Below are 27,969 nucleotides of genomic sequence, written 5' to 3'. Positions count from 1 at the left end.
TTTTGCCCGAGAATTTTCTTGTAGCCACTCCGATGGGGCTAATACGAAATAGATTAAATGGGGGATCGTCGAACGGGCCAATCATGAAGCCTGAAGCTTGTCTACGACTAAGAGGGCAGATTGAAGATTTTTGGATATGATGTTTTGGGAGACAGCAGGTAATGAGTAAATTCAGCGTTCGGGTGACGACAAGTAATCTTTTGTTTTTTTATTAACAGATTTATACACTGGGCATACAATGCGGGCATGGGCTACAAATGTGCAAGAACCGGCAGCGCGGTCTGCTACATTTACCCGAATTGAAGTGGTTACAGGGTTGTCTGCTTTCAACAAAAGAGGAGACTCTCCTTTCGAAGTCGTGGTTTGCACTGGTTGCTGCGCGAGGCACGTAGCTGGTGGATTTTGCGGTGCTTGTTCCCGGGCAGGAAGGAGAGGAAGGGTTAACTTGCGGGCATGATGCTGTTGAGTGCGCCACTGATCTGCAGACCGCGCAAGAAATGTTTTTACAGCCTAAGAAAACCCTGCTGTGGAGATCCGGGTCGATCGCGCCCCAGTATGTGCACTAGTTCCACTGTGCAACTCGCACGGCACTTTTGGCTGAAAACAGTTTATGGTACGTGTAGAAGTGTCCTCCCCGTAGGACAGCGCGAGCTCGGCTATGATTGCCAGATAATCATTTAGTTTGCGCCGCCTGTGGGGGAAAGCTGAACAGATTATTTCGGTGAAATGAAAAAAAAGCTATCGAGAATTCAAAAATGAAAGAACGCGGGATGCGTGCGAGTTGGTGTTGAGTGCACTCCACTCGTGTTAATTAACTGAACGTGCTCCTCCCGAGCTTTGTTAATAAAACATAATTTAAATTATTTTATTTAATGTATTTTTTTCTCTTTATTGCCACGACAATGTAAAATTGCTCAAATATGTAAATAAACTGCATGATAAAGAATAAAAAATAAAATAATAATAAATTAAAAATAGAAAGATACAAACACTGGCCTAAAATGGTTTAAACTTTAGACCCACTTTAGACTTCTGGTACCACACAATTATGTCAAGAAAAAACATTTACATAATCCTTTGGTCCATATTTCAACACGCCATTTTATAATAATGGCATTTTGACTTTAACGGGAAAATACATGTAGTGTACAATGCAAATTGCCACAAGTTTAATTCTTAAATTTATTTTCTACCCCATGACCAGCATATGTGCAAAGTTAACTTTTCAAAAGACAAGACGGAACACTAGTGCTCTTAGACAAGAAATATCCTGTCGCACACATCTTCAGTAAGAAAAATAGGTCCTTGGCTTAAAGAAGCTCTGGAATTAAATGTGCCTTAAATAAATTGTTTAAACTGACAAAATGGTATCATAAAAATGGGTAAATTGGTTAAATGCTTTCTTCAAAATGGTTAAAATAATACCCCTCACCAAATTGCTAATTGGAAGAGAAATCACATTTTCTCAAAATTTGTGTCACAAAACGACCATCAGAACAGAACCAGGGTTGCAGTCAGGAATAGACACACCAGAAAGGCATACAAAAAAAAAACTTAGTAGGCTATGTTATTTCAGATCTTTTTCGCATTCACTGCACTTTGTCTAAAGTCTGAAAACAGTTTAAAACTTTGGGCACACTGTCACGGCTGGATAGTGGAAAGGATCGAGGTCTCAAGTGCAGGAAGAGGATTTAATAAAGTAAATATAAATACAAAAACTAACAAACCAAAACAGACGAAGAATAAATCAGGTCCAGCAGGAAACACGAGGAACATGATAACAACGAACCAGCACAAGACTACAAACACAGGGAGACTAAATAGGGAAGCAAACAAGGAAGGTAATGAGAAAAACAGGTGAGACAAATTAACCAATAATCAGATAACAAGGAAGGAGGAGTCAAGACAGAGACAGAACACCACATGTGCTACATATGACAGGACAGACTTGTGACATTACCCCCTCCTTATGGAGCGGCTACCAGACGGGGCGGCCAGGGCGGAGACGACGACCCCTCGGGCGGCCAGGGCGGAGGCGACGACCCCTCGGGCGGCCAGGGCGGAGGCGACGACCCCTCGGGCGGCCAGGGCGGAGGCGACGACCCCTCGGGCGGCCAGGGCGGAGGCGACGACCCCTCGGGCGGCCAGGGCGGAGGCGACGACCCCTCGGGCGGCCAGGGCGGAGGCGACGACCCCTCGGGCGGCCAGGGCGGAGGCGACGACCCCTCGGGCGGCCAGGGCGGAGGCGACGACCCCTCGGGCGGCCAGGGCTCAGGCACAGGAACAGACACAGGCTCAGGAACAGACACTGGCAGAGTCGGCAAGACGAACAGCTTGGGCGGGGCCGGCAGGGCGAACAACTTGGGCGGACCCGGCAAGGCGAGCAGCTCGGGCGGGGCCGGCAGGGCGAGCAACTTGGGCGGACCTGGCAAGGCGAGCAGCTCGGGCGGACCCGGCAGGGCGAGCAACTTGGGCGGACCCGGCAGGGCGAGCAGCTCGGGCGGGGCCGGCAGAGCAGGGCGACTGGGCGGGCAGAGCAGGGCGTCTGGGCGGCGCATCAGGGATGGCAGTCACCTCCGGGATGGTCTCTGGGTTAGGAGCCACCGGACAAGTTGTTGAGGAGGCCTTTCTCCTCCTCCTCCGACTCTGGACCCCCCGACTCGGGACCACCGTACTCGGGACCACCGGAACTGGGACCACCGGACTCGGGACCACCGGAACTGGGACCACCGGACTCGGGACCACTAAGGTCGGATCCTCCAAGGCCACGGGGGTCCTCCTCCTCCTGCGCCAACGAATGTGAGACAGTGTGGGATGAACTGCCTCCGCAGGTGCTGCCTGTTGCCACACCGGAGGTTTCCCTTGTGGGTCTAAAACGTTAATAAAAGCCCAAAAGTCAAAAGCTCTCAGCACTTCCATCTCCGACACATCAAATGGCTTATCCAGAGCATAATTAAAGAGGTCCTTAAGAGCTGTCTTTCCCAACCCTAAACCCTCACTGGCGGAGAAAAATTCCCGGGCAAAGTCTCTCACGTTCCTCCCCTCCTGGTGCAAGGAAACCAATACAGAGACCTTCATGATCCGGTCATAGTGCGGGCAGTCAATCGGCACGACTGGTGGTTGACCCGAAGTCTTCCGCTGAGTCCTCATCAAGGCTGGTTCGTTCTGTCACGGCTGGATAGTGGAAAGGATCGAGGACTCAAGTGCAGGAAGAGGATTTAATAAAGTAAATATAAATACAAAAACTAACAAACCAAAACAGACAAAGAATAAATCAGGTCCAGCAGGAAACACGAGGAACATGATAACAACGAACCAGCACAAGACTACAAACACAGGGAGACTAAATAGGGAAGCAAACAAGGAAGGTAACGAGAAAAACAGGTGAGACAAATTAACCAATAATCAGATAACAAGGAAGGAGGAGTCAAGACAGAGAAAGGAACACAGAACACCACATGTGCTACATATGACAGGACAGACTTGTGACACACACTTCAAATTAGCAGTTTTATAAGCTCACCTATTTCACAATTCAGATATCAGGGCTTACTGTAATAGGGCAATTAATGTAACAAGTAAAACACAGCCACGTTAATAGAATATTGAGAAGAACTTTTTAACAATTCTTGAGAGTTGACAAGAATAGCAGTGTTGTTTTCAGTGCAGAGTCAAAGCAAGTCTGCTCTAACCTGTTAACATGGGCGCCAAAAAAAATATGCGCTGCTCACGCTCTGCTAACGTGTGCAGTGTGAAACCGGCCTGACACAGTGTATTTCTGTACCATGAAGGCAAGATCTGTAATTATTTACAGCAGTGCAACAGTACACTGACATAGAAGGCATTATTTGTATAGATTTCATGAGATTTCATTGTAATTCAAAAGCTCTTAATGTTCCCTAGGGGCAATTCTAGACCCTTTACGGGCCTTTACTCTAAATAAAGGCATACTTTAGAAAACTATTTTAATGCTATTTTCCTTTGAAAACTGTATGTTTTAAATAAAAGGACTGAATTAAAAGGATTAATGTAGATTGTGGCGCACAGAAATGAATAGGGACACAAGCAGTGACGGACAGCACTGTCATTGCACTCATTTAAACAGCTTTTTAGAGTGAATGCAGAGACAGAGAAACATTGTGTGTGTGTGTGTGTGTGTGTGTGTGTGTGTGTGTGTGTGTGTGTGTGTGTGTGTGTGTGTGTGTGTGTGTGTGTGTGTGTGTGTGTGTGTGTGTGTGTGTGTGTGTGTGTGTGTGTGTGTGTGTGTGTGTGTGTGTGTGTGTGTGTGTGTGTGTGTGTGTGTGTGTGTGTGTGTGTGTGTGTGTGTGTGTGTGTGTGTGTGTGTGTGTGTGTGTGTGTGTGTGTGTGTGTGTGTGTGTTTGTGTACTCCATTTGTACATGGAACAAGGAATCATGTAGTCTCTTATTACAAGTAATAAGTAATGACCCAGCTTGAGAAAACAATGCAAACTACACTATTTTTTGCTGGAAAGTATCCTTCAAGCAACCAGGGAAGAGCAAGGACGAACTTAGCTTGGACAATTATGACACAGGTCTGACAAATCCATTAGGATGCACGTGAAATAAATCGTCTGCAGTTTACGAAGGTTTACAACATTGGTACCTGGAACGTCCGCGGCATGAATTCCGGTAAACTCAACATCATAAAAACGGAAATGAAACAGCTTAACATTGATATCCTTGGTATCAGCGAGATCCACTGGATAGCCAGCGGCTATTTTAGTAGTGATGATTGCACAGTATACTACTTTGGTAATGAAAACATCAGACGCAATGGGGTTGCTTTCATTGCAAACAAGAAAATCTCTAAGGCCGTGCAATGTTTTAACAGCATCAAGGACAATGAGTCATATACTTAATCATTCATGGAAGGCCTCACTTAATCACGATATTGCAGGTTTATGCGCCAACCACAGATCCAAAATGAGAGGATATCGAACAATTCTATGCAGATCTCCAACAACCATTTGATCAAGCCCCTGCCAAAGACATAATTTTTATTGCTGGGGATTTCAACGCAAAAGTATGTGCTGGAAATGAAATACCTGTTGTAGGCAAATTTAGGAGAACGGAAGTGTTGTCAAGAAAATCGATTATTGATCGCAACCACATGGTTTGAGCAGACAAACTGTCACTTATACACATTGACAGCTCCAAATCGACGATATCGTAATCAGATCGATTCTTTCAAAGTTGGAGGTGCTCAGTAAAAATAATCGAAACACTCCCTGGTGCCGATCACATCTCCGATTATCAGCTGCTTGTTGCAAGTGTGAAACTCCGGTTCAACACCATTAAACGACCACCTGAAATGAGACGTTTTGATATTAGTAACATCCCAACACAGTATGTGGTTGAGGTAAAGAACAGATTTGAATTAGCTGAAAAATCTCCAGAGGAATGATTGAAATGATCAATCATAATGGACACAGCTGAAAGACAAAAATTCAGTAAAAAGAACACAGTGGCTATCAGATGTGACGATTGAAATTGCCAACAGGAGACGAGCAGATAAGGAGCATTACTGGAATGAACGGTGCAAAAAAATTGTAAGAGGCGTGCAAACCAGGTCCCACTTGCGAGCTCTTCACCTATGTGAAACAGGCATGGGGACTCCATTTATGCCCCGCAAAGCAGTTACCATCAAAGATCAGGATGGCAAAGTTCTAGGATGAAAACCAAATCAAATGTAGGTGGCAAGAATACACAGTGGAATTATACACGGGTAACCAACCAAACCAATCAGCTCGTCATGAAGACCCAATTAAGCAAGAAGCAGATATTCTGGAGGAGGGGGTAGCCTTGAGACAACAACCAAACAGAAAAGCCCTAGCCATTGATTGTATCCCGGCTGAATTACTTAAACCAATATTGATTCCAACATTAACAATGGGACAAGAAGAAGAGGATACCAAAGAACATGTTAGCTGGATGTAATCAAGGCTGATACAAACATGCATATGAAAGAACTGAAAGAAGCAGTCAAAGAACGAAAAGCATAGAGCATGATGATCCATAAAGTGATCAAAAGGGATGCTGGCCAAAGGGATCCTTGGCTAGGTGTGCATTACATAATTTCAATGCATGACGTGGAGCCAAAGAACCACTCGACGCAAAGTGTGTGTGAACATATATATATATATATATATATATATATATATATATATATATATATATATATATATATATATATATATATATATATATTTCTTCAAAGGGGGCTAAGCCCCTCTAAGATTGATATTGGACTGAATTACTGAATTGGGAGCATGTCCATTGCAATAAGGATATATAAATGCCAGTACAGCAACCACTGACATTTCCAGCATCTATCTACGGTACCACCCCTGCACCATCTTTATTTATAATATCTCTATCATAAATGAATAAACTTCCATTAAGCCAAAAATGTGTTTACCAGTTTACCATATCCCTCAAAAGGATGATATAAACATTAAACTTAAATTTTTCTCATTTAATTTCAGATTTTGAAAATGCATGGAAATGCAGAGTTATATATATATTTATTTATTTTGAAAAGGAAAAAAAACCTGGCTTCACAGTAATGCTCTAAGCCGATGGGGATCAGAAAAACTGTTGACAGGTGTATAATCCACAGCTGAGAGAGCAAGTTTTTCTGGCACATGTTCTGAAAAAGCCATTGCCTCAAGAGCAGTATACTGCAATGGTGATGTTTAATGAACAGTCTTGCACACCACATATTTCAGTCAATTAGAGTCTAAGTGTGTCCAAACACCCACAGGCTTGTTACAGTGATATGTTTTTAATTAATCACATGTGTAGAAGAACAAAGTATGGACAGATTAGAAGGGGGGGGGGGGGGGGGGGGGGGGGGGATTTTGAGTCCTAGATCAAATGAAAAATATGAACGTAAGACTTAGGGAAATACATTCATCACCTCACACCTGCACCTTAAAGTGAATAAATAAAAATTGGGAAACTTTTTAATTATTTTTAACAAATTTGAAAAATAGATTAAATCAACTTTTTTTTGCGGATAAAAATCTAATTGTCTCCCAATATTTGGCATCCAAACACTTTTACCACAACCCATGTTTCATAAATATCTAAAGGGAAACAACATAGCTAACTTCCTGAAACTTCCTAAAAATATCAAATTAATTATACATTCGTTGATCACTCAGCAAAGGCAAAAAGCATCACAGCATAGAACAGGGATTATTAAGAATATTCCTTTTGATGACTGATGTTCGCTAAACCTGTGTGTTATTTTGAGACAGATGCTTGAAAGAGAACTAAAACAGCACTTATTTCAAGGTTATTTTAAGGTTTATTACAGATGCATGATAGCAGAATATAACGCTGTGGAAAAGAGCCTATAGCAAACAAACAATATTCGAAGAGGACATTTACATAAAAACGATCTACCAATTGCAAGTCTGCACTCAATAACAAAGGCACTGTGCAAACATGATTCTGAACTAGTAATTTTCAAATAAATTTTTTTTTCAATCAGCGCTTCTTCAAAAGGCCAAATGCTTTTCATCATTGCAGGAAAATATATTCAGAGTACAGTGTTTTTCACATTGAGTTAAATAGAAAGTAACAAAATGGTTAATGAATGCAGTGTGATAGGAAGCAGATGGCATTATAGGCTAAACAAAGCAGAAGAAGCTGGAGGATAAAGAGTTGTAAATTATTCATTTTTGATGACACATGGATTTGTGGCATCAGATCTGAAAGTTCATCCTCTATTGAATCCATTCCGATTGATGATCCTTGTCTGCACATGATAAGAGTGAAAATACCTTTTTTCTTTGATTTCTAATTGTTTATATAGTGGAGTCAACATAATTATCCCCTACCACCACCTTTTTACAGAACAGCATGTTTGTTCATACTCGCTGATATCTTTATAGGTAATGTTAGCCGCAGTGAATGAACACGTTCAAATTAACATCCATCTGCCCTAAAATATTGTTGAGTTTATCGCAGTATTGGGGTTAAGAAATGTGGTTGTATTCAGAAATGCAGAAGTCAGTCTTTCTGTCTTCAGAGGTACACACACTGTAAAAAAAAAAAAAAAAAAAATGTTGCTGCCTTAAAGCTGCAGTCCGGCGTTTTTTCCTCTTTGTCGGCATCTCTGTTTGAAATCTGGAATTGCAGTCATTCGCGGAATTATCAACTTTACGTGAGTTGTACTTCAAGACCCTCGACACGGCACAGCGCGGATGAACACAATGTTTGAGGAGACTGTGAGGCTGTCAATCACCGCGCCGGTGTGGATACTGTCATTCAGAATCACAGATTATTCTTTTTGGAAGTATGACCAACATAAGAATTTTCACCGGAAAATGTAATCTGAACTAGTAAGAAACATCCACATCCACAAAACCGTGCAAATTATACTTTGTTCTCAAATTGTTAATGTTCACAACGTCAGCATTGCGTGACTACATGTAATGTCCTTCCGATATTATCCTTTTTTTCGCGGTTGCAGTCTCTTTTTTTCTGTAGCCACTCCGAAGTCCGAATGAAGTCTTTTTGCATTTTACAGCGGGTGAATCTGTTGTCACTGGTGATTGTCGTTTGAACCTTTCAGGATCCGCCATCAAATTGATAAGTTTAATTATATCAAGTGCAGTGAGAAAAGGCTATAAATCTCCACCTCCAACATCCTCACACGCAATATAGCCTACTAGCCGAGACTCCTTCTTTATGTGTACATGTGACGTAATGACTCAATATAACCTACTAGCCGAGACTCCTTCTTTATGTGTACATGTGACATAATGACTCAATATAGCCTAGCCGAGACTCCTTCTTTATGTGTACAGATGTGACGTAATGACGCAAATACATGCTCGAATTTCCCGTGAAAATCCACCAGTATCACTGGAATTAAAAACATTATTACAAGCTTACCGTTTTGAATCGAGCTAAGGCAAGCAGATAGTTTTGAACACTGACTGGTTATGTATTTTCTCAAATATGTATTTTGGATCATTTTAAACCCCAAAAAATCTACGGACTGCAGCTTTAAATTTTTAAGTACAATCACCTTGGATGTTTAAATCAATTCAACTTAAATGATATTAAACTAATTTAAAAAAATGAGTTGAATCTTGTATAACGATCAAATGTGAAAATTGCTTTACTTATTTTGATGAGTTAAAGCAATGTAAACATATGTTGTCATAACTTGTTTTTTTACAGTGCAATAATAAGATCAAAATACTATTGGTTGCTGCATCATAATAATGATGAAAACAGCATAAAATACACTTTAAATGCATAAAATGCACTGTACGTATATATGGGTGTTTCTATAGCTTCTTTGAAGTCTCCTTTTGTTACGAATTGATCCTATTTGGCAGTTGGATCAGCGGTGTTGCTATCTATTTTGAAATAGACTATCAATATATTTTTTTAATTTATGTCAGATCTCCTTTATGAAGAAATTGTCTGTGAGACTTATCCAATTAACTTTCGAAAAACGTTGTGCAGCATGCAGGTTTTTAGATGCAATAGGAGATCTGGTTGGCAGAATTTTGTAAGATAGCTCCGAAAACATTGCATTCAGCAGCAGCAGTGGCAGAAAATCAGTACTTTGCAGAGCACCACAATATAGACTGCCTTATGCGCTGTTCTCTGTCTTTTTGACCCCAAATGATGTTTGCTGAAAAAAAAAAAGTTCCCTTCTTCTAAATGGCATGAGACTTGATGTCGTGGTTGACACTTGCTAGCTCTACAAACAAAAAATGAATTGGAATGATATCTGGTTGTATGTTAGCGTGAAAAGAGTAGAGAACCCACTTTGAAATGATTTTGATTTGGTAAATAAAAAAAAAAAAAAAAAAAATTATATTTGTCAAATAAAAAAATCAGCCAAGCCAACACAGAACACAAATACACAGAAGTGAAGTGCATGAGGGACAAAAAGAAAGAAGTTAGATGCTGCTCATATAAATTAAGAATTTTTGTCTTGATACAAAAATCCCATGGCCCCTGTTTTGTCATATTATATCATACACTTTGGCAGTAGGTTTGAGAAACTCTGAAAAATTAAGTATTATTTGTTATTATTTTGACTATTTACATTTTTTGGTGTACACTTTTTAGTGGTAATTAGCCTGGCTGACTTGGTATACAAAGCACATGGAGACATCACCATAAAGGCCTGTTGAATATTGGTGTAACATAAGACTTTGCACACAGGCCTTTAATATGGCTAGACATTTATGTGACATCAATGAAAACAGACATATCTTTCACAGTATCCAATTTGAAGCAAATAAAGTTGTTTTCATTTGAAGTTGAGACGTGCAAGGCATTTAGGCAGTGCCTTGAAGAAACAGGAAACTCTACAACTAATATACTACAGAAAGTCAAGGGTTCTTCTTAAATTGTAGTTATATTTGAACCTTCTGGCTAGTTTTTGGAGATTTCTGGTCCATGCCCGACTGGAGTTTTGATAAGATGTGCTACAGGTGGAAAGTAGAGCCCAATTATTCTGCAGACTACTAGTTGCTTTCCTCAATTATTTTCAGTACAGCATTTCCTGTCCTGTTCCTGTGCTTGGACCTGTGGAGCCTCTCACCTTGCCAATGTGTTAGTCGGAGCTTAAAAACATCAGTCGATGTGCCCCTCTGCTTCACCTAAACTGTGTTTTAGTCCTTTACTAACCTGAGTGTAAATTTGTGGTGTTATAGACTGCAAATCGTGCTGAGCATTTCTTTAAATACATCCAGACCAAGACAAAACATCCCCCTATGAACTTACAATAGGAATTTGCATTGACTATGGTCATAGGGAGTTCGCACCTTTTGAAGACCAAAAGTAATTTGCATGAAAGACTCACCCTCCTCTGTAAGCAAGATCTCTAAACTCTTAAAAACTGTATTACCTTTTGGCTTACTTCTTTGGGAATGAGACCATTGTACCAGTCGCACTGAGACATTTCAGATGACACCAAACATGTATAGTGTTGTATGATAATTGTTCACATTAAACCATATAGATTTTTGGGTGAATTTCCAGGGATCACAGCATGTGAGAGAAGAGTTAGGGGAAAGAGGGAGTGAAGGGAAAGAAATGTAAATTAAGACAATACTGAGGTGATTGACTCCATGTGATTGCGTCTCAGATGCATGCTAATTTTGCAAGAGAGAGTTCCAATGTTAATTTCCAGAAAGGTCCTTTGTTTTCTCAGAGAGTATCCCAGACGGCTCTATTAATTCCAGTTTTTCCAGTCTAAAAAAATGAACGTTGTTTGTAGCTCTTTCACAAGGAGGATTTTCATGAATATGACATTTTTATGGTCTACATGGACCAAATTATTGGTTGAGCAACCTAAAGGTATTTTACACCTACATGTATACTAATGTAAATAAAAGTGACCTACAGGAAATAAAGTCTAAACTGTTTTGTAAACCTCATACACTTTTAATTAACAACGTACCACAATGATCTTTAATATCAGGTTCAGGAATATCTGCTGTAATTAGGGTTTCCGCAGCAGGTCTTAATTCAGTGTGCCAGCATTTAGTGCTAATTGGACTGAATTAAATGGCGTGGCCTTTTTTCTGCCTCTCATTAAATTACTATAGCACAAGAATGGAAAATGTGAAGTTTTCTGTGCAAGTTTACACAGCTGTCCTAGCAGAATAACCACAGGTATAGTTCATCACATGAACATGCAAACATTGCATTAACGTTTCAGAACCTAAACATTTCCAAATGAAGCCTCAAAAAGAAAACCACAAGGTTTTATTTTTAAATTAAGCCTAAAGAAGACACAAAACTGGTTAGAGATCAGGTGAAAACTTCTGTCGAGACCTTTCATACAGCAATGTGTATGTGCTGCTAACTAGTGGTTACAATACCATGTACAGTAGTATTTTGTAGATGTTACATTATTAATTTCTTACATAATATTCTTAATATAATTTTTTTTTTTTTTGTATATCACGTCATTGTTTATTTGGGTAAAACTTTATTTCGATGGTCCACTTCAGACATTCTTTTAACTACAAGTAGCTTTTTTGCTAATACCATAATGAGAGTTAGTAAACATGCAGTTTCAGTAAATATAAGGGATTACAGTGCAAAGCAAAGATTCATTTTGACAAAAGAAAATGATTCAGCCTATTCACCTCCTTTAGCATATCCCCTTAAATAGGGGAAGTGTGTACATACATTTCCACAGGTGCTAAAACGATATGAATAAATGTTCATACTACAGATCTTTTTTATCATTACATCCATTGAACTTCTTACTCCTCACTTTAATAGAAACGCATGATGCCTACCTTAAAGCTTAAACGTGTTTTAGTAGTATGTCTACAAGAAACTTTCTTCATTTTTTGTCTTCATTTTTACTTTTAAGGGAAAAATGCGCTTTTCTTTAATGAGCTTTTCAACTTAACAGGTCAAGATCAGGTCAACCCAGGCCAGAAACTCCAAAAAGATGCTTTGAACGACCTATGTGAGATATAAATACAGTAGATAAAGGTTATAAATAACCATAAACAAATGTTTTGGTGAAGCATCTAATGTGCCCAAGACTTTAGCATAGTGTATGTTATGAGCACATGCACCACCCACTGCATCATAGCTCAGACACAAGGTTTGTGAAAATGTATTCATATAGTACTTAGTATATCATAGGTTTTTTTATAGTACATGATTTATGATTTTCCAATTCATCCATCCATTCTCCAAACTACCATGTAGGGCTGCTGGGATGCAAAGAGCCTGTCCCGGTCCCGAAGATAAAGGAAGGAACACCTTGAATGGATGGCCAGTCCATCACAGTGATGATTCATGATTTTTTTGTGCACAAAATTACCTGTACCTAAAATAAATTGTGGGTGACAAAAGGAACAAAAACGTCAGTGGAAACAACCGCAAATAGACAGGAAGTGCTGCTATCGCAACATGCAAGTGCAAGGACAACACTGAAAGAGAGAAGATTGCAGGCGTGAACATGAACTGAAATGTGCAATTTCACATGATAGTACAAGTCAGAGCTTTGTTTTCCTGTTCTTAATAGCATTAAAATTAGTTTGTGATGATGAGTGTGTGTGTGTGTGTGTGTGTGTGTGTGTGTGTGTGTGTGTGTGTGTGTGTGTGTGTGTGTGTGTGTGTGTGTGTGTGTGTGTGTGTGTGTGTGTGTGTGTGTGTGTGTGTGTGTGTGTGTGTGTGCGTGCGTGTGTGTGTGTGTGTGTGTGTACATGTTTAACTTACATGAGGACCAAACATCCCAACAAAGATCGTAAAACCTCAAATGTTTGACGTTATGGGGACATTTGGTCAGGCACTAAAATCACACTAAAATAATGTTTGAATAAAAATGAAAAAAATGCTGAAAGTTTTCTGTGATGTATGGGGTAGGGTTAGTGTTAGGGGATAGAATATACAGTTTGTACAGTATAGAAACCATTACGCCTATGGAGAGTCCACACAAAGATAGCGAAACCAAGTGTGTGTGTGTGTGTGTGTGTGTGTGTGTGTGCGTGTGCGTGTGTGTGTGTATGTGTGTGTGTGTGTGTGTGTGTGTGTGTGTGTGTGTGTGTGTGTGTGTGTGTGTGTGTGTGTGTGTGTGTGTGTGTGTGTGTGTGTGTGTGTGTGTGTGTGTGTGTGTGTGTGTGTGTGTGTGTGTGTGTGTGTGTGTGTGTGTGTGTGTTGAAAACGTGGGTCTGTGTGTACAGGGCTCTTTCCTGGACAAGGGGCGTTGCAGCACTTCACAGATATATAGTACATAGATTTCACAGCTAGTCAGCAAGATAGAGCGAAGGAGAGAACGAGAGGAAATAGACAGCTTTTAAAGAAAGACAAATTCCTGCATGCCTTGGTGAGACTTCAGGACAGGTATGTTTGTATTTTTTAAGACTATCTGTGAGCTATGTGTCAATGTGATTACCATTAGACAGTAAAAACAACCAATGTATACAGTGCCCTAATCCATTTTTCTTAAATAATCACACACACACAACACTATTTTTCTTTAAATGCATGCATCAAACAGTGTACTGCCTGATACTTTCAATCACAATAGAGGAAAAGAGCCTTACTACAAACTTGCAGTAACAGGCATGTAGACACCAATTGTGTTTGTCGCAGTAATGCAGTTCCCTTTCAAGGTAGGTCTCTCGACATTGCGTCACTAGCTGACACTTTGGGGAAACAATGTTGAAGCCTGATTGAATCATGAATTTGCAACTGCATTAGCCAATGGCGCTCGCGCACTCGAGGGAGGTGAGGGTCAACCCGCTATTTAGCTCAGCGTCGAGCGCTATTGCTCAGAATCTTTCTCCTTCACTCGGCTATGCTGTCTTCAAAAAACCACCTATCACTCACCGTAGACAGCCGCTCTTCAGTGGACGGTGCCTGGACTACCGTTCCCTTGCAACATTCTGGTTAGTATGACATCTTTTAAATAACGCTATGGATAAGCTGTCCGCTCACCTCTTCTCTCCCTCCCTGTCTTAGAGCGAAGGTCTGTCTTGTATACGTAAAGCACAAAACGCTCCGGCCGCTTGCTATTCTTTCTTATGTGTAAGGCCGGAAGCTTACGCTGCTATTTTGAACCAATAATCGGAACAAAATGCAGTTGAAGGATGACATGCATAATTCAGTTATTTATCTGACTCCAATATAATTAATCTGACTCCATTAAAGTTGTTGTTATTCATTAACCTCTTATTCTAAAAAGGTAAAAGTCTTAGAACTGATAGGAAAACATGGGATTTAACCTGAATGTTTAGATAACGGAATTTACAATCACTTAAAAGATTCTCAAAGCAGGCAAAGTTATTAATTAAGTTACATGTTTAATTATACAGACAGTAGAATTGAACAACATACTGTATAGAAAAATTAGTTAATGCACAAATAATGCACTGCTGTGCAGAAGAGGCTGTAAAAGCCTTTCTCATAGTATGAGGTTCTGCACTGGTGCAGCAGGGGTTTAAGCCTTTCTCCCAGATCAACAGTTACCTTTCCTTCTATACCCTGTTTAAAGCATTGTTAAACATGAGTGGAAAAGCAACACCAAAACCGACCGACAGGAAAGCAAAAGATGAGGCAAATGGGTGGTGATCAAGAAGGGTAGAAGAACATTAATATATTCTCCTCAATGCATGTTTAAGCAACACCTAGATTGTACATTATGATACTTTAATATCTCTATTAAGTTCACCACCATTCAGTTCTGTTTATAAGCTGTCAGATGAGACCAAACATGACATAGTTGCATTTTAGAACACACTAGTAGATAAATAGTATGTAGTGGAAAGCAATTGTGTACTCTGAAGCAAATGGTATAGATGTGTCATTGAGGTGTAAACGACTCTGTCTCTCCAGACAGAACCATTCTGTGCCTGGAGTGTCCCAACAGTCCTCAATCAGCATATTGATGAATCCCTTGCATTAGCATACAAGTGATGATGAAGAACATTGTGCCACGTTAAATTCACATGTATACATTTAAAGGGATACCTGAAGTACTTGGGCAGTAAAGAGTTCTGCCCATATTTGCTCAGCCCTACACGGCTATGCCTCTGTTTTCAGTGTTCTTCCTCTATGCACAGTGGACTGCGGGACTTTTGTCTAGCCCAGTCTCAGCTCCTTGTATTGGGCCAGAGCAAGCTATGAAACCAGAAACCGATGTGACAAAACTGGAAGACTGAATTCAGAGGGTGCTTCTGTATCAGAAATTTCTATAATTCAATATCATACAAAGCACAGGTTGCCCCGTTTCAACTACGTCATGAACCTGTGAAATGCCCCAGCATTATGATTGCATTATCAATTCGCTCCCTCAAACTGCTCACACGGAACAGATCCTCTGGCAAGTTGGCCGGAAGACCTATTCAGTGCACCTGGGGAATGTCTACTTATGTATTCAGATAGGCCTCATGACAAGTGTTTCTGAGGTTGCTTCATAGGCAAAGTGTGCCACTTCGCAGTCCCTATGAATAAGCAAACATTTCTGTGTACATTCATGAAATGTGTGATCACAGCTCTAAAATGAGTGGAGTTCTCTTGCTGAATGATTGACTAATAATGTTTCATTTAGGGAGTCAACACATTCTCATCCCAAGGCGTCATCTAACTGACACTTTTGACCATGCGTCTAAATCCGACGCACATGGCACCCTTTAGCGTCAGTTTGATGACGCTTCCATTATGGGTAGGTTTAGGTCTGGGGTAGGGTGAGGGTTAGACCACTAGGAGGCGCGTCTCATATTGACGCTTAAGGGGTACCATGTGCGTCGGCATGTTGACGCATGGTCAAAAGCGTCAGTTAGATGACGCCTTGGGATGAGAATGGGCTGAGGGAGTGTGTCTTCTTAGGAAGTGGAGTAGGGCTTTATTTTCACATGGGCCCACCTTCCACAGGGGTGAGCATTCATTAAATGAGCACATTAAAACAGACCCTTGCACATGACCAAGGGACTGAATTATGTCAGTGGACCTGAAATATGTCTACTTTCATGGGCGTTTGCAATTTTCCCTGTGTCAATCACCTTGTTTTTTTTTATGCGAGAGTACTCAAACAGAGACCGTATGCCCTTCATGCTCTTAGTGTATAGCTGCTATAACGGCTTGTCGCCATCATATTCAGAATCGCCTGGTTGAATGTCCTGGCAATAAGAATTTCAAATGGCACAGGGCGGCTAATATCCTCTCGTCCCTCTACATGACCAACCTGTGCTGAGCACTATTGTCAATTCTAAAAAAAACAAAAAACAAAAAACTGTATGATAAGGCTTACACCTAGACGTGGTTATATACCGAAGTGCTCTCAACGCCGTTTAGAGCTCAGGTTAAAACGCCTTCAAGCGTTTGATTCTCCCGGCATGAAAGACCTGAAAGCATTCGCTGTGCCCTGTTCATGCGCTGTGTGCTTATGTGGATAGAAACCAATAATTTTCATCTGTCAGAGCAACTGCTCATCTGCTTCGAGGGAGCTAAGAAAGGTCAAACCAGACACTTTCACACTGGATAGTAGAAGCCATCCGTCTGGGAACGGACTGCCCTATAGGTGTTCGTACTCACTCCGTAGGGGTTTGGCTGCATCTTGGGCTTGGACTTAGGTATGTCTATTACAAGACATAAGTCTAGCAACGGGATGGTCTTCGCAAAATACTTTCAATAGATAACCTTGAAATCCCATATTTTGCACTGCATGTGCTGTCTGTGAAACAGGAGATGAGTGAGCAGTCATTGGATGGCTGAAAGACATTGTAGCCAGGGCCTCCTCAGAGAGTGGGCCTGCACCAGTGTTTCATTGCAGGGCGCTATACGCTGGCTTATTTATACATGTTCTTATTTATTTTGAACAAATATTTTCACCGCACAACCTGCAGCGTCATAGTTTTCATAGTGATTAAGGGCTCCAGCTGGCAACTTCTTGCTTCACAAAGTGCGTGACATTGTTATTTTTACCCATATTGCGCTTATTTATTTTGCACTTATGGGCTGTGTAGTAATCCTCAGTTTGAGCTGATTGTGTGTTGTGAGTGCATTAATGTTATTGTTGCATCAATCTTCTCTCATTGCATTTTCCTAGCCGTGTTTCCACTGTCGGGCCAAAAGCGAGTCGTGCGATTACCAGGGCCAGTTGCATTTCCACTGTCACTTCCAGGGCTTGATCGGTCCTCATCTGGGCTTCCTCTGGGCCAACGGCCTGGGATTTTTGGCCTTCCGAATACCTTGGTCCAAAGCGGGCCAACTGCTTCAGAGTCAGAAGAGGGTTAACACCACTGCTCATTCCCCATGTAATTATTTCAGGCTACCAGCTAACTTCAACATTTTAAACAATTTTCAGCTCAGAACTCACTTTAAGGCACCAGCAAGTGTTTGAAATAACTTCCTTGCGTTGCGATCCTATGGGATTCTGATCACATATAACTCATATAACCCATATAACTCACATAACTCCTGTTTTCTTCTTGTGAGCTCCCTCTGTTGCTCTGGCTGAAAGGATAACAGTATAGTGAGAAGGGGGAGACCGCTCAAACCTCCTCAGATTGCAAAATTTTGTGGACAATCAATAGAAATATGACGTAAACGTACTGTGATGTAAACATGTGATATTTTATCAATACGTTTCTAAATGTGTACGCCTTTGGACTTAAAAGCCTTAATGGAGTTGTTTTGTGCATTCCTGTGATCGCAAATAAATGGAGCAGGTGCAACCGAACAGTCAAGAGTCATGACTGTTTGATTCAGCATGATTTATGTGCACTCCTGACACAAATTAATAAATTACTGTCACTTTAACATTTTTATTGTAAAACATTGGTCAAATATCGATGCTGGAATCTTTAAGTAAAGACCAAACATTTGCTTCTGTCATGATCCTTTTGCGATCTAGCTAGTTTTCAGTAAGCTGGTGAAATGGTGAAGTTGTGTGACCGTTCTATGGAGGCATGTTATGGGCAGATTTTAGGGTAGTGCTGTGGGGCTACTGGCCCGACACTGGAAACGCAACTTGATTTTGGCCTCGGTGCTTGAGGTCCAAGGCTATTACCCCCCGTACCCCCTCCAGCATGTTTTTAGCCCTGGTTCACACTAGCCCAACAGTGGAAAAGCGGCTCAGCGCCGTCTTGGCCGATTGCCAGCTGACTGGCTGAGTGTCTCCACTAGGTCCGGTGGCCGACCTAAGGGAGCTCTGCGCTCTCCTGCTTACTTATACTTTTAGATTTATACTTATAAGTTTAGATTTGTGAATTTAGTAGTTTTTACACGGCAGTGATTTTATACGTTCCCCAAAGCATCAGCTAGTGACGCAATGTCAAGAGACCTAACTAGTAAGGGATTGTCTCAGGTTACTCAACATAAGAGTAGGGAATGAGGCATTGCTTCAGCATTTTTGTAGAAAGGAATTTCCCCAAAGCGTCAGCCAGTGACGCAATGTCTTGTTCCCTATACCCTCAGGGAACCATGGTTATGTTGAGTAACCTGATAAGTTTCTGCAAATCTTCAGTCAATGCAAATTGACTGTTCATACCTTTAAGGCATGTTCTGTGGTCTTCGAGTTTTCAGTTCCACTTAATTTTAATGCCGTCTGACTATGCAAATCACAACCCGTATCGTATCCTGCAGTTGAGTCTAGCTGTCCTTCTAGAAGTTTAGTGTTCAAGGGTGTCACAAGAATAACCAGTCTTGTGACAGTAAAATTTGTGCTCTTTCACTGAATGACTGAGCAGAGTTTCCTGTTACATGTACACAAGCACACACGGACACCTAATCACAATAAAGGAAATGAAACATTTTCATGTGCAAACCAAGTATAGTTAAAGGTTAAATTCATTCAAATGGAAAAACAAACTGGTTCACATTCCTGACTGTCTCCTAAGGTCACAGAGAGCATCCAATGACTTGGTTCTTTTGACAACAAACACAAAATGTTAGCCTATGTTAGTTTAATTATTTTAACATCAACAGAAGTGTATTATGAAATAGGTTAAAAATATGATTGTGTCTGCGAGTATGCACAACAAGCAAGATCATCTCTAGTTTACTGAATGAAGATACTGGTCTGAGTATATATTATATCTTTTGCCATTTAGCTTTAGTCTGAGCACTAGTTGTACAGTATGTCATGATCACTCGCTGACGCAGTTGTCAATGCAATGTATTCCAAGTCTACAAGAGATACTTAAAGAAAACATCTCAATTAAAAAAAAATTCTTAAAAAAACTTCAAAAGGTAATCAATCAAAATTAATATTACACAAATCGAATATCTTGGGATGGATTTGTTTTTACATTTTATTTAATAAAACTATCTATGAGGAGTCTAACTTAACACTGTTTTGCAAAGTGAACAGAGTAGACTTCTATTTACTCCATGTAATTGAATAGATTTAAAAACATACCATCATATCCATCTTTAATGGGAGTGGTTCAGATATTCTGTTGGTTTCAGTCTCTGAAAATTTTCACTGTTTTCTTTTTTTTCAGTCTCTCACATAACTTTATCTATGGCAGGTGAGTCAAGACAACTTTGGCCAAACTCAAATCTATTTTCCAATTATAACTCTCTTTCTCTATTTTTGGTGCACCAGCTTATTAAATAATTAATACGTTTATTTATTTAATAGGCTATTGATGTATTTAAAATCATTTTTATTATTTTAGTAGCATTTATAGTTAACCTTAAGTTTATCAAAACTCATCCAACGATAATGATGTAGACTACTAGAGCATCTAATAGTAATTGAAATAAACTTTTAAACTTAATTTCATTTTGTTACAGCGCATTATTAAACTGTGCTCTTCTATAGCAGGCAGCAGCTTTGAAGCTGAGTTCCTACAGGCTCATAACGCGTACCGCAGACAGCATGGAGCCCCACCGCTCACCGTAAACAAAAACCTGTGCCGCTCCGCACAGGCATGGGCGGAGCATCTGCTGTCAATCAAGACTCTCAAACACAGCAACAAGGACTACGGAGAAAATCTTTATTATGCCTGGAGTTCAGCTACCAAAAAACTCACAGGTCAGCTTTCTGCTCTCAAAATCAGTAGGCTAACATGAAAGTCAAATTATTTTAATTGGGTAATCAAACCTCCCATAAATGCAACCAGTCTTTTGACCAGGGCTTCTCAAAAGCATTCGATTGTAGTAGAAACCATTAGTGACGCTTACGATGCTTTTGGAAAACGCAGCCCAGGACAGTCATATCCAGTCAGACCGATCGGGGTGCACTATAATTAGATGTTGTCAATCCTCTCCTGTTGTTGTCAAAACTTTTTAACTTAATTACAAGACACTAAACGATGGAGATAAAGCATTTGTGTTGTCTTTTAATACATGCAATTATTATTGCACACTGTGAACCAATCCAGTGGTGTTTTGACATATACGGCATTGTAGAAACAATTAGGCTACATAGGCCAATCTTTTTCTGCTTTCTACAGGACGTGAGGCAGTGGAAAGCTGGTACAGTGAAATTAAGGACTACAACTTTAGTAGGCCGGGATTCTGCTCCAAAACAGGTGAGTCTATATGTCCAAATTAGTGATTATATGTTAAGTTATATCATAATCTGCGCGACCCTGTTGTTGCCTTTCTTTGATGACGTTGCAGGGCATTCCAAATGACTCAAATGAGTGATTATTGTCAGCGAAGTCCACTTCAACTGATGTACCGTGTTCAGGGAGTAGGGAGCAGTGAACACTGCATAGGGTCCCTGTCGAATGGAACGCACCTTATCTGTAAACACTCTGGGTGGTTAATTTGTCTCTTCTACAAAACTGACTCCTAGTGGTTTCTCCAGGTCACTTCACACAGGTGCTGTGGAAGGACACTGAAGAGGTGGGGGTGGGACTGGCTACTGATGGGAACACAACTTTCGTAGTGGGTCAGTACCTCCCAGCAGGAAACATCACAAATGTGGGTTATTTTGAAAAAAATGTCCTACCGACAGGCTCCAAAGTAGACTCAAAGCCCTCTGGTACGAGTGAGTACACTTTTTATTTATTTATGTATTTGTGAAGATATTTGTTTCATGTTTTTTTTTTCTATATCCTTAATATTACACTTTATAAATATAAATTATTTAATTAATTTATAACAATTAATTTAAACATTAATAAAATGTTACAGAGTACTTCAAATATTAGATACAGTTTATGTTAATTACAGTATAGTAAAAATTTGATTTATCTGGCAACATTCAGCTGACAAAGTGGGTCCAACGCATGGTGTATTGGGCATTCCTTCAAACAGAGCACCCTCAGTTCCTCGCAGTACTGAAATATCACCATCAGGAGGCAGAGGGGATCTTCATGTGCCAACCAGCTTAAAAGGTAAGTTCAAGGGATAGTTCACCAAAAAAAAAAATGAATTACTCACCCTCATGTCGTTTCCAAACCCGTAAGCCTTCGGAACACAAATAAATGTGCATGTTACGCAGCGCGTTTGAGCTTCAGCAAGAACCAATGAGGTTTGTTATCACGCGTCAAGCAGGTTCGGTTGAGCTTCTGTTTATGTTCGCTGATCAGTGTTTGAATGTGAATAAAAGCCTAAATTATATCTGTTTATCATATAAAGCAATCGAGTCTCATCAGAAAATTTGGGCTAAACCGCTCAATTCATATGGATTAGTTTTACGATCTCTTTATGAAATTTTGAAGCATCAAAATGCCAGTTGCGTAGCTGTCTATGGAGGGAAAGAAAGCTCTAAGATTTCATCAAAAAGATCTTCATTTGTGCTCCGAAGATGAACGGAAGTCTTAGGGGTTTGGAACGACATGATGGGGAGTAATTAATGACAGAATTTTAATTTCTGGGTGAACTAACCCTTTAAGTTTGGTGTGGGAAAGGTACCTAAAAATCAATGCAATTTGTTTAATCTAAATGTTGTATAATGATGAATAAATGGCCATTAAATATATTTTAAATTGTGCAGCTTTTCTTCTCAGCACTTTTCCAATGGTGTCCTCTTTGCACAAATGCAAACACACAGGTTAAAATGCACCTTTTGGCATATTTATCTGTCTAGCCGTAATGCAAATGAAATGTGATAGTCCACTCTTTCTTTGTACTGTTGTTTTATGGTTTCTGAAACAGAGCATGTGCACCTCAATAGACCTTATTCACAGCAGTGCCATCTTTGATTTTTAACAGGAATGAAAGTGAGGCTGTGAGGCTCCTTTCAGTCAGCATGAAATGTGCTATCTGCACATCAAATAACTCTTTATACAAGATACAATATATATTTTTTATCATATGCACAGTAAAACACTACGGTCTTGACCACAAAATGGAATTCTATTTTGCAAGTCTCCCTTACACCAAAATATACAATATAAATACAAACAGTGAAAAAAAGTGCAAATGTGTATTGTGCACCAATCAAGATACACAGTCAGTAAGATAACGGGGAGTTTGTATTTAAATGTTTTGTTCAGGAATCTCAATTTTTTCTACCTTTTTGTTTGTGTGTAGCAGACAGCAGCTTTGAAGCTGAGTTCCTACAGGCTCACAATGCATATCGCAAACATCATGGAGCCCCGCCGCTCACCGTAAACAAAAACCTGTGCCGCTCCTCACAGGAGTGGGCGAAACACCTGCTGTCAATCAGGACCCTCAAACACAGCAATGGAGATCATGGAGAAAATGTATATTACGCTTGGAGCTCAGCTAACAAAAAACTCACAGGTCAGAGTTTAGTAGCTACTTTGTCTGTATCATTTGCTAATGTTTCGCTTGCTCACTTTTCAGTCAGGCATCTTAAGATGTGAATTCTTTGCATAAAATTGGAGCTTGGGTTATTTATTTTAAAGCAATCATTATTTCATTACCAGTTGTGTTTCATGATCTTGTTTGCATGTTTTGAAAATCGCGTGTTTGTAATTTATACAGGACGTGAGGCAGTGGAAAGCTGGTACAGTGAGATTAAAGACTACAATTTCAGCAGGCCTGGATTCACCTCCAAAACAGGTGAATCTACTGTAAACAATCTGGGGTGGTTAGACGTTTGCTTTAGTCCCTGTTCTGACATCTGGTGGTTTCTCCAGGTCACTTCACACAGGTGGTGTGGAAGGACACGAAGGAGTTGGGAGTTGGACTGGCCACTGACGGGAACACAACTTTTGTGGTGGGTCAGTACCTCCCAGCAGGAAACATCAGCAATGCTGGATATTTTGAAAGAAATGTTCTACCGGAAGGTTCCAAACTCGACTTCAAATCCACCCCATCTGGTGAGTCTGATATGCATACATTGTCCAGGGATATAATACTGAATATATTTTGTATGATTATTGTATAAAGTAGATGTAGATTGAAAGTATGACTATGTATAAAGTAGATGTAGATTGAAAGTATGACTATTTATTATTAATACATATATATATATTATAATTTGTAATTATATTTATTGTATAATTATAAATAATATATCAATTAATTGAATTAAAATAAATTCAATATAATTAAATTATATTTATTATAACTCTTATTGTATAATGTTCACAGAAAGTTTTAAACATATTTTTTGGTGTTCAGCTGACAGAGTTGGACAAGCACTTGCTGCTCTCAGCATCAAGTCAAACCAATTGCCTTCATCATCTCACAGTTCTGGACCAGCACCATGTAAGAGTCAGTCTCCACAGAGCAGCAGCTCAGAAGGTAAGCAATGAGGACATGAATACCTCAAGAAACTATGGAGGACTATTTTCTGCCACATAAGAAAATAAAGCATGCTTTGATGAATCAGTTAAGTCAAAATGATGGATTTATGGAAATTATGAGATTTTTATTAGATTGTTTACATTTGATCTCATAATTTCAATTTATGTCATAATTTTGACTTAATATGTCATAATAAAGATTTTTTTCCAGTTATGTAGCAGAAATGGACTTCCGTAAAAAACAGAATTGTTTGTTTTATAGTGGGTTAAAGCTGCTGTAGGTAACTTTTGAAAACATGTATTTGCTAAAACTGTCATTATGTCCTGACAGTAGAATATGAGACAGATAATCTCTGTAAAAATCAAGCTCCTCTGGCTCCTCCCAGTGGTCCTATTGCCATTTGCAAGAAATACACGCTCCCGGTCAGAAACAACCAATCAGAGCCAGGAGGAATGTCTTAGCAGTGTCAATCACGCTCGTGTACGCGCTGATCACACCCCTCTCTTGCACAGCGCGTTGCGCGAGCCGTCGTTCAAACTCGAGATTGCCGGCGTGCTGCAGCTGTGCTTATGACGGAGAAACAACCTAAACTGCCAATTCTCGAGTGACACCTGCTCATAAAACAAAAAAGGTAAAAGGAAAAAGACTGATGACGATAAACAAGCGAAAAAGAAAGAATTACACAGAGCCCATTGACTCGGTGTCAAAACTCTAGCCGCATAACATGTAGATAAAATGTCACGCACTCTGCTAAGCAACAATTGAAACCTGCTAATTCACTGGCTTGTCATGTTGCTGAAATAATGTACTAGCACACCTTATCTAGCATTATATATCGCTAGAATAATTACTTACATACTGTAACGTTAGTTACCGTTATATTAACGTTATCTTACTAGCTATTTATAACTTATAGAAAGAGTGCAACGTTATAAAGTTACATAGGCTATTGGAAAATACATAATGATTTGAGGACCAAGTTTGTAGTCAAAGTATGGGCAGGCCATAGTCAATGTAAAGCATATTATTGACGTTTAGTCCCTATTAGTGAATGTGCCATGTAACTTTTTATCCGCTGTTATCGGTGGCCCTGTTTAATAGCCTGCGCGTTCACGACAGGCTCCGCTGTGGAGGACGAGCTGTGGAGGGAGGGCTGTAGCGCAGCAGAGAGCAAGGGGGTGGGGCCTGTAAGTTGTGCTTGTTCAAATTTTCAGGCTAAGTCAACGTTTTCTCAAAACTCCCTACTGGAGCTTTAACTATGAGTGAACTATTATAACCCTTTTCTGATCATCACAGTACACTATTGTTTAATAAAACAATGCTATTTTTTGCATCTATTTGAATTCAGCAGAATAAATGCTTCCTTTCATGCCAACATGTACTTACTCAAAAACTATTAGTAGTTTTAATGAGTAGTTACCAGTAATTGGTCATTAGTTTGAGAAAATCAGCTCCTACAAAGACTGCTTTGTGGAACACTTGCAATTAAACATAATAAAGACACACAGTCAGGTCCATTGTTTTCATTTTGCAGCACTATTTGATGTATAAAGCTGTGCACAAACTTATTTGAAATCATGTAAAAAGTGACGTCAAAAAGACCAAAGCCTCAGTTTCAACTCAAAAGTCTCTTCAGGAATTAACAGCTTTTTCTTTTCCTGTGATAAAGGTGAGATCTTGTCCCAGTTTCGTCAGACTCTGCTTGAAGCTCAAAATGAGTACCGGCGGCAACATGGGGCACGGCCTCTCTCGCTGTGCCCCATCCTCAGTAAAGAGGCTCAGGATTGGGCAGCACATCTGATTAGCATTAACGCCCTGAAGAACAGCGGCAAAGGTCATGGAGAGACTATGTCTTACAAATGGACATCCAACATGGTGCATCCAACAGGTAAATTGGTTATTCCCCCAAATGGGTCTCTATATAAGAAACTATAGCACACCAGAATGAAAAAGTTAATAAAAAAACTATTAATAATATATTTTTTTAACTACAGGAAAAGAGGTTGCTGAATCATGGTACAAGGAAAATGTAAAGTACAACTTTGCAACTCCTGGCTTTCAAAGTGGAACTGGTAGGTTATTCATTTTGCACTCATATCAACTGAAGAGGTTAAATGGTTAAAGCTGCAAGCCCGACTCAATTGATCCAATGGCAGCATTCGATCAGCGGGTGAAGGTCTCTGCGTGTTACTTTTTTCCTTGTGGCAAAGTTTAATTTGATTAAATGAAATAAATGTTTTCATGTTCTAACTCGTTATTTCATCTGACTCCATAAATGAAAAGGTTTTAATGATATCTGTGCATCATTAAATGTAAGCGAATGTTTGACTCCCTCTCTCTCATGCTTAGATCACCTGAATCTCACCCAAAATCTATATGGTTTATATATGAACAATTATCATACAGTTTTATAAATGTTTGGTATAATTTGAAGTGTCTTAGTGGCCTCTTTGGGAATGAGACCTTTGTACCAGTCGCACTGAGACATTTCAAATTATACCAAACATTTATAAAACTGTATGATAATTGTTCATATATAAACCATATAGATTTTGGGTGAGTTTCAGGTGATCTAAGCATGAGAGAGAGGGAGTGGGGGAAGTGTGGATGATTCTGAGGTGAGATTTGCATCTCAAATGGTAATGCTACCTTCACAAGAGAGAGTTCAAATGTTAATTTCCAGAAAGGTCCTTTGTCTTCTCAGGGAGTGGTCGTTCCTCAAGTAGACTGCCTGGCATTTATCTAATTTCTCAAGTCTTACAAAGCTGTAAAATATTATAGCAAATATTGATCGATTCAATATGTATGTTTATGTTAAAATACAGATCAAAGACAATACATATCACAAACCATAACTAAAAATTTACACCTGAAAAAAACTTTTATATTTGCACGCACAGGTAACTTCACCCAGATGATCTGGAGGTCTACAGACCAGGTTGGGGTCGGCCTGGCATCAGATGGAAAGGGCAAGTTCATCACTGTGGCCTTTTACAAACCTGCTGGCAACATCACCAACCCTGGCTACTTCCAGGATAATGTCAAACCTGCTGGGAGGTGATCTGCTGAATAAGAAAGATTAAGAAGGTTTTATCCATTTTACTAATGAACAGCAATAATTGAAAAAATCAGAATGTGGGAATTGATCTATGTTATTATTCATTTGTAAACAGAAAGTCAGTCAACAGAATATATTGCATGTACAAAAACATCAGTTCACAAATGTCAACTGCACCTTTGACAATATGCTTGTTTTAATGGTTCTGATATACATATAAATCATTTCTCATTCTTTGTTAAGGTGATATCCACTCATTGACTGTAATAAGAGATGGTGTGTATATGTGCTCTTGAATGATACAGGAATTTTTAAATGGGAAATTACTTATATAGAAAGAAGGTGTGATAAATAAATAAAAATCAACATATATTTTGACATAAAATAATCATTAAATGAATGCAAATGTTCTGTCCATGTAGCCATTTATCTTAAATGCAGTCTATGGTGTGATTGATAATCATGTGACAAAAATAATTGTATAAACAACAATTTAATTTTACATATTTTCATATCCTAAACTTCAGCTTTCATCAGATATATAAAGATACTGAAATGCTAACAAGTCTACCTCTTCCCCAAAAACTCAAGCACATTCGTATAAATTGCATTCTCATACACAAATCACTGTCATTTTGCATCTAGATGTGAATGCTTTTCTTGCACAGCCCCAGAGAGCTTGGGCGGAAATGCAAAACTGAAATGCCGAGGTGTGTCATGTTGTGTGAACATCTTATCACATTGTGTTGCTGGAGACA

General features: G+C 39.7%; 1 protein-coding gene across 4 annotated transcripts; it reads left to right on the top strand.

Moving 5' to 3' along the window:
- The first annotated feature begins 13,725 nt into the window (after window positions 1-13,725).
- Window positions 13,726-27,622, top strand: glipr2 (GLI pathogenesis-related 2). 4 transcript variants are annotated; one of them, XM_056267459.1, is made up of 13 exons: window positions 13,726-13,875; window positions 19,980-20,006; window positions 20,303-20,515; window positions 20,937-21,014; window positions 21,296-21,478; window positions 21,699-21,827; window positions 22,972-23,181; window positions 23,386-23,463; window positions 23,541-23,723; window positions 24,028-24,150; window positions 25,823-26,041; window positions 26,148-26,225; window positions 27,054-27,622. In XM_056267459.1, the coding sequence occupies exons 2-13, from the start codon at window positions 20,000-20,002 to the stop codon at window positions 27,212-27,214; spliced, it is 1,662 nt and encodes a 553-aa protein (XP_056123434.1). In that variant the 5' UTR covers window positions 13,726-13,875; window positions 19,980-19,999; the 3' UTR covers window positions 27,215-27,622. The 4 variants fall into 4 exon arrangements, with proteins under 4 accessions (XP_056123434.1, XP_056123433.1, XP_056123432.1 ...); XM_056267458.1 differs by having other exon boundaries at window positions 13,727-13,875; window positions 20,306-20,515; window positions 22,969-23,181; XM_056267457.1 differs by having other exon boundaries at window positions 13,727-13,875; window positions 22,969-23,181.
- Window positions 27,623-27,969: the final 347 nt, after the last annotated feature.

The sequence above is a fragment of the Rhinichthys klamathensis genome, unplaced genomic scaffold, assembly GCF_029890125.1.
Source record: "Rhinichthys klamathensis goyatoka isolate OS25496 unplaced genomic scaffold, OSU_Roscu_1.1 h1tg000259l_1, whole genome shotgun sequence".
Classification (NCBI taxonomy): Eukaryota; Metazoa; Chordata; class Actinopteri; order Cypriniformes; family Leuciscidae; genus Rhinichthys; species Rhinichthys klamathensis.
The sequence above is the reverse complement of the archived record's forward strand: the minus strand, read 5'-3'. Positions and strand labels throughout refer to the sequence as shown.

Coding starts and splice junctions, on each gene's coding strand:
- glipr2 (XM_056267457.1), top strand. Junction 21,479..21,698: donor CTCAAAGCCCTCTGGTACGA/GTGAGTACACTT, acceptor GGCAACATTCAG/CTGACAAAGTGGGTCCAACG. Junction 24,151..25,822: donor ACAGAGCAGCAGCTCAGAAG/GTAAGCAATGAG, acceptor CCTGTGATAAAG/GTGAGATCTTGTCCCAGTTT.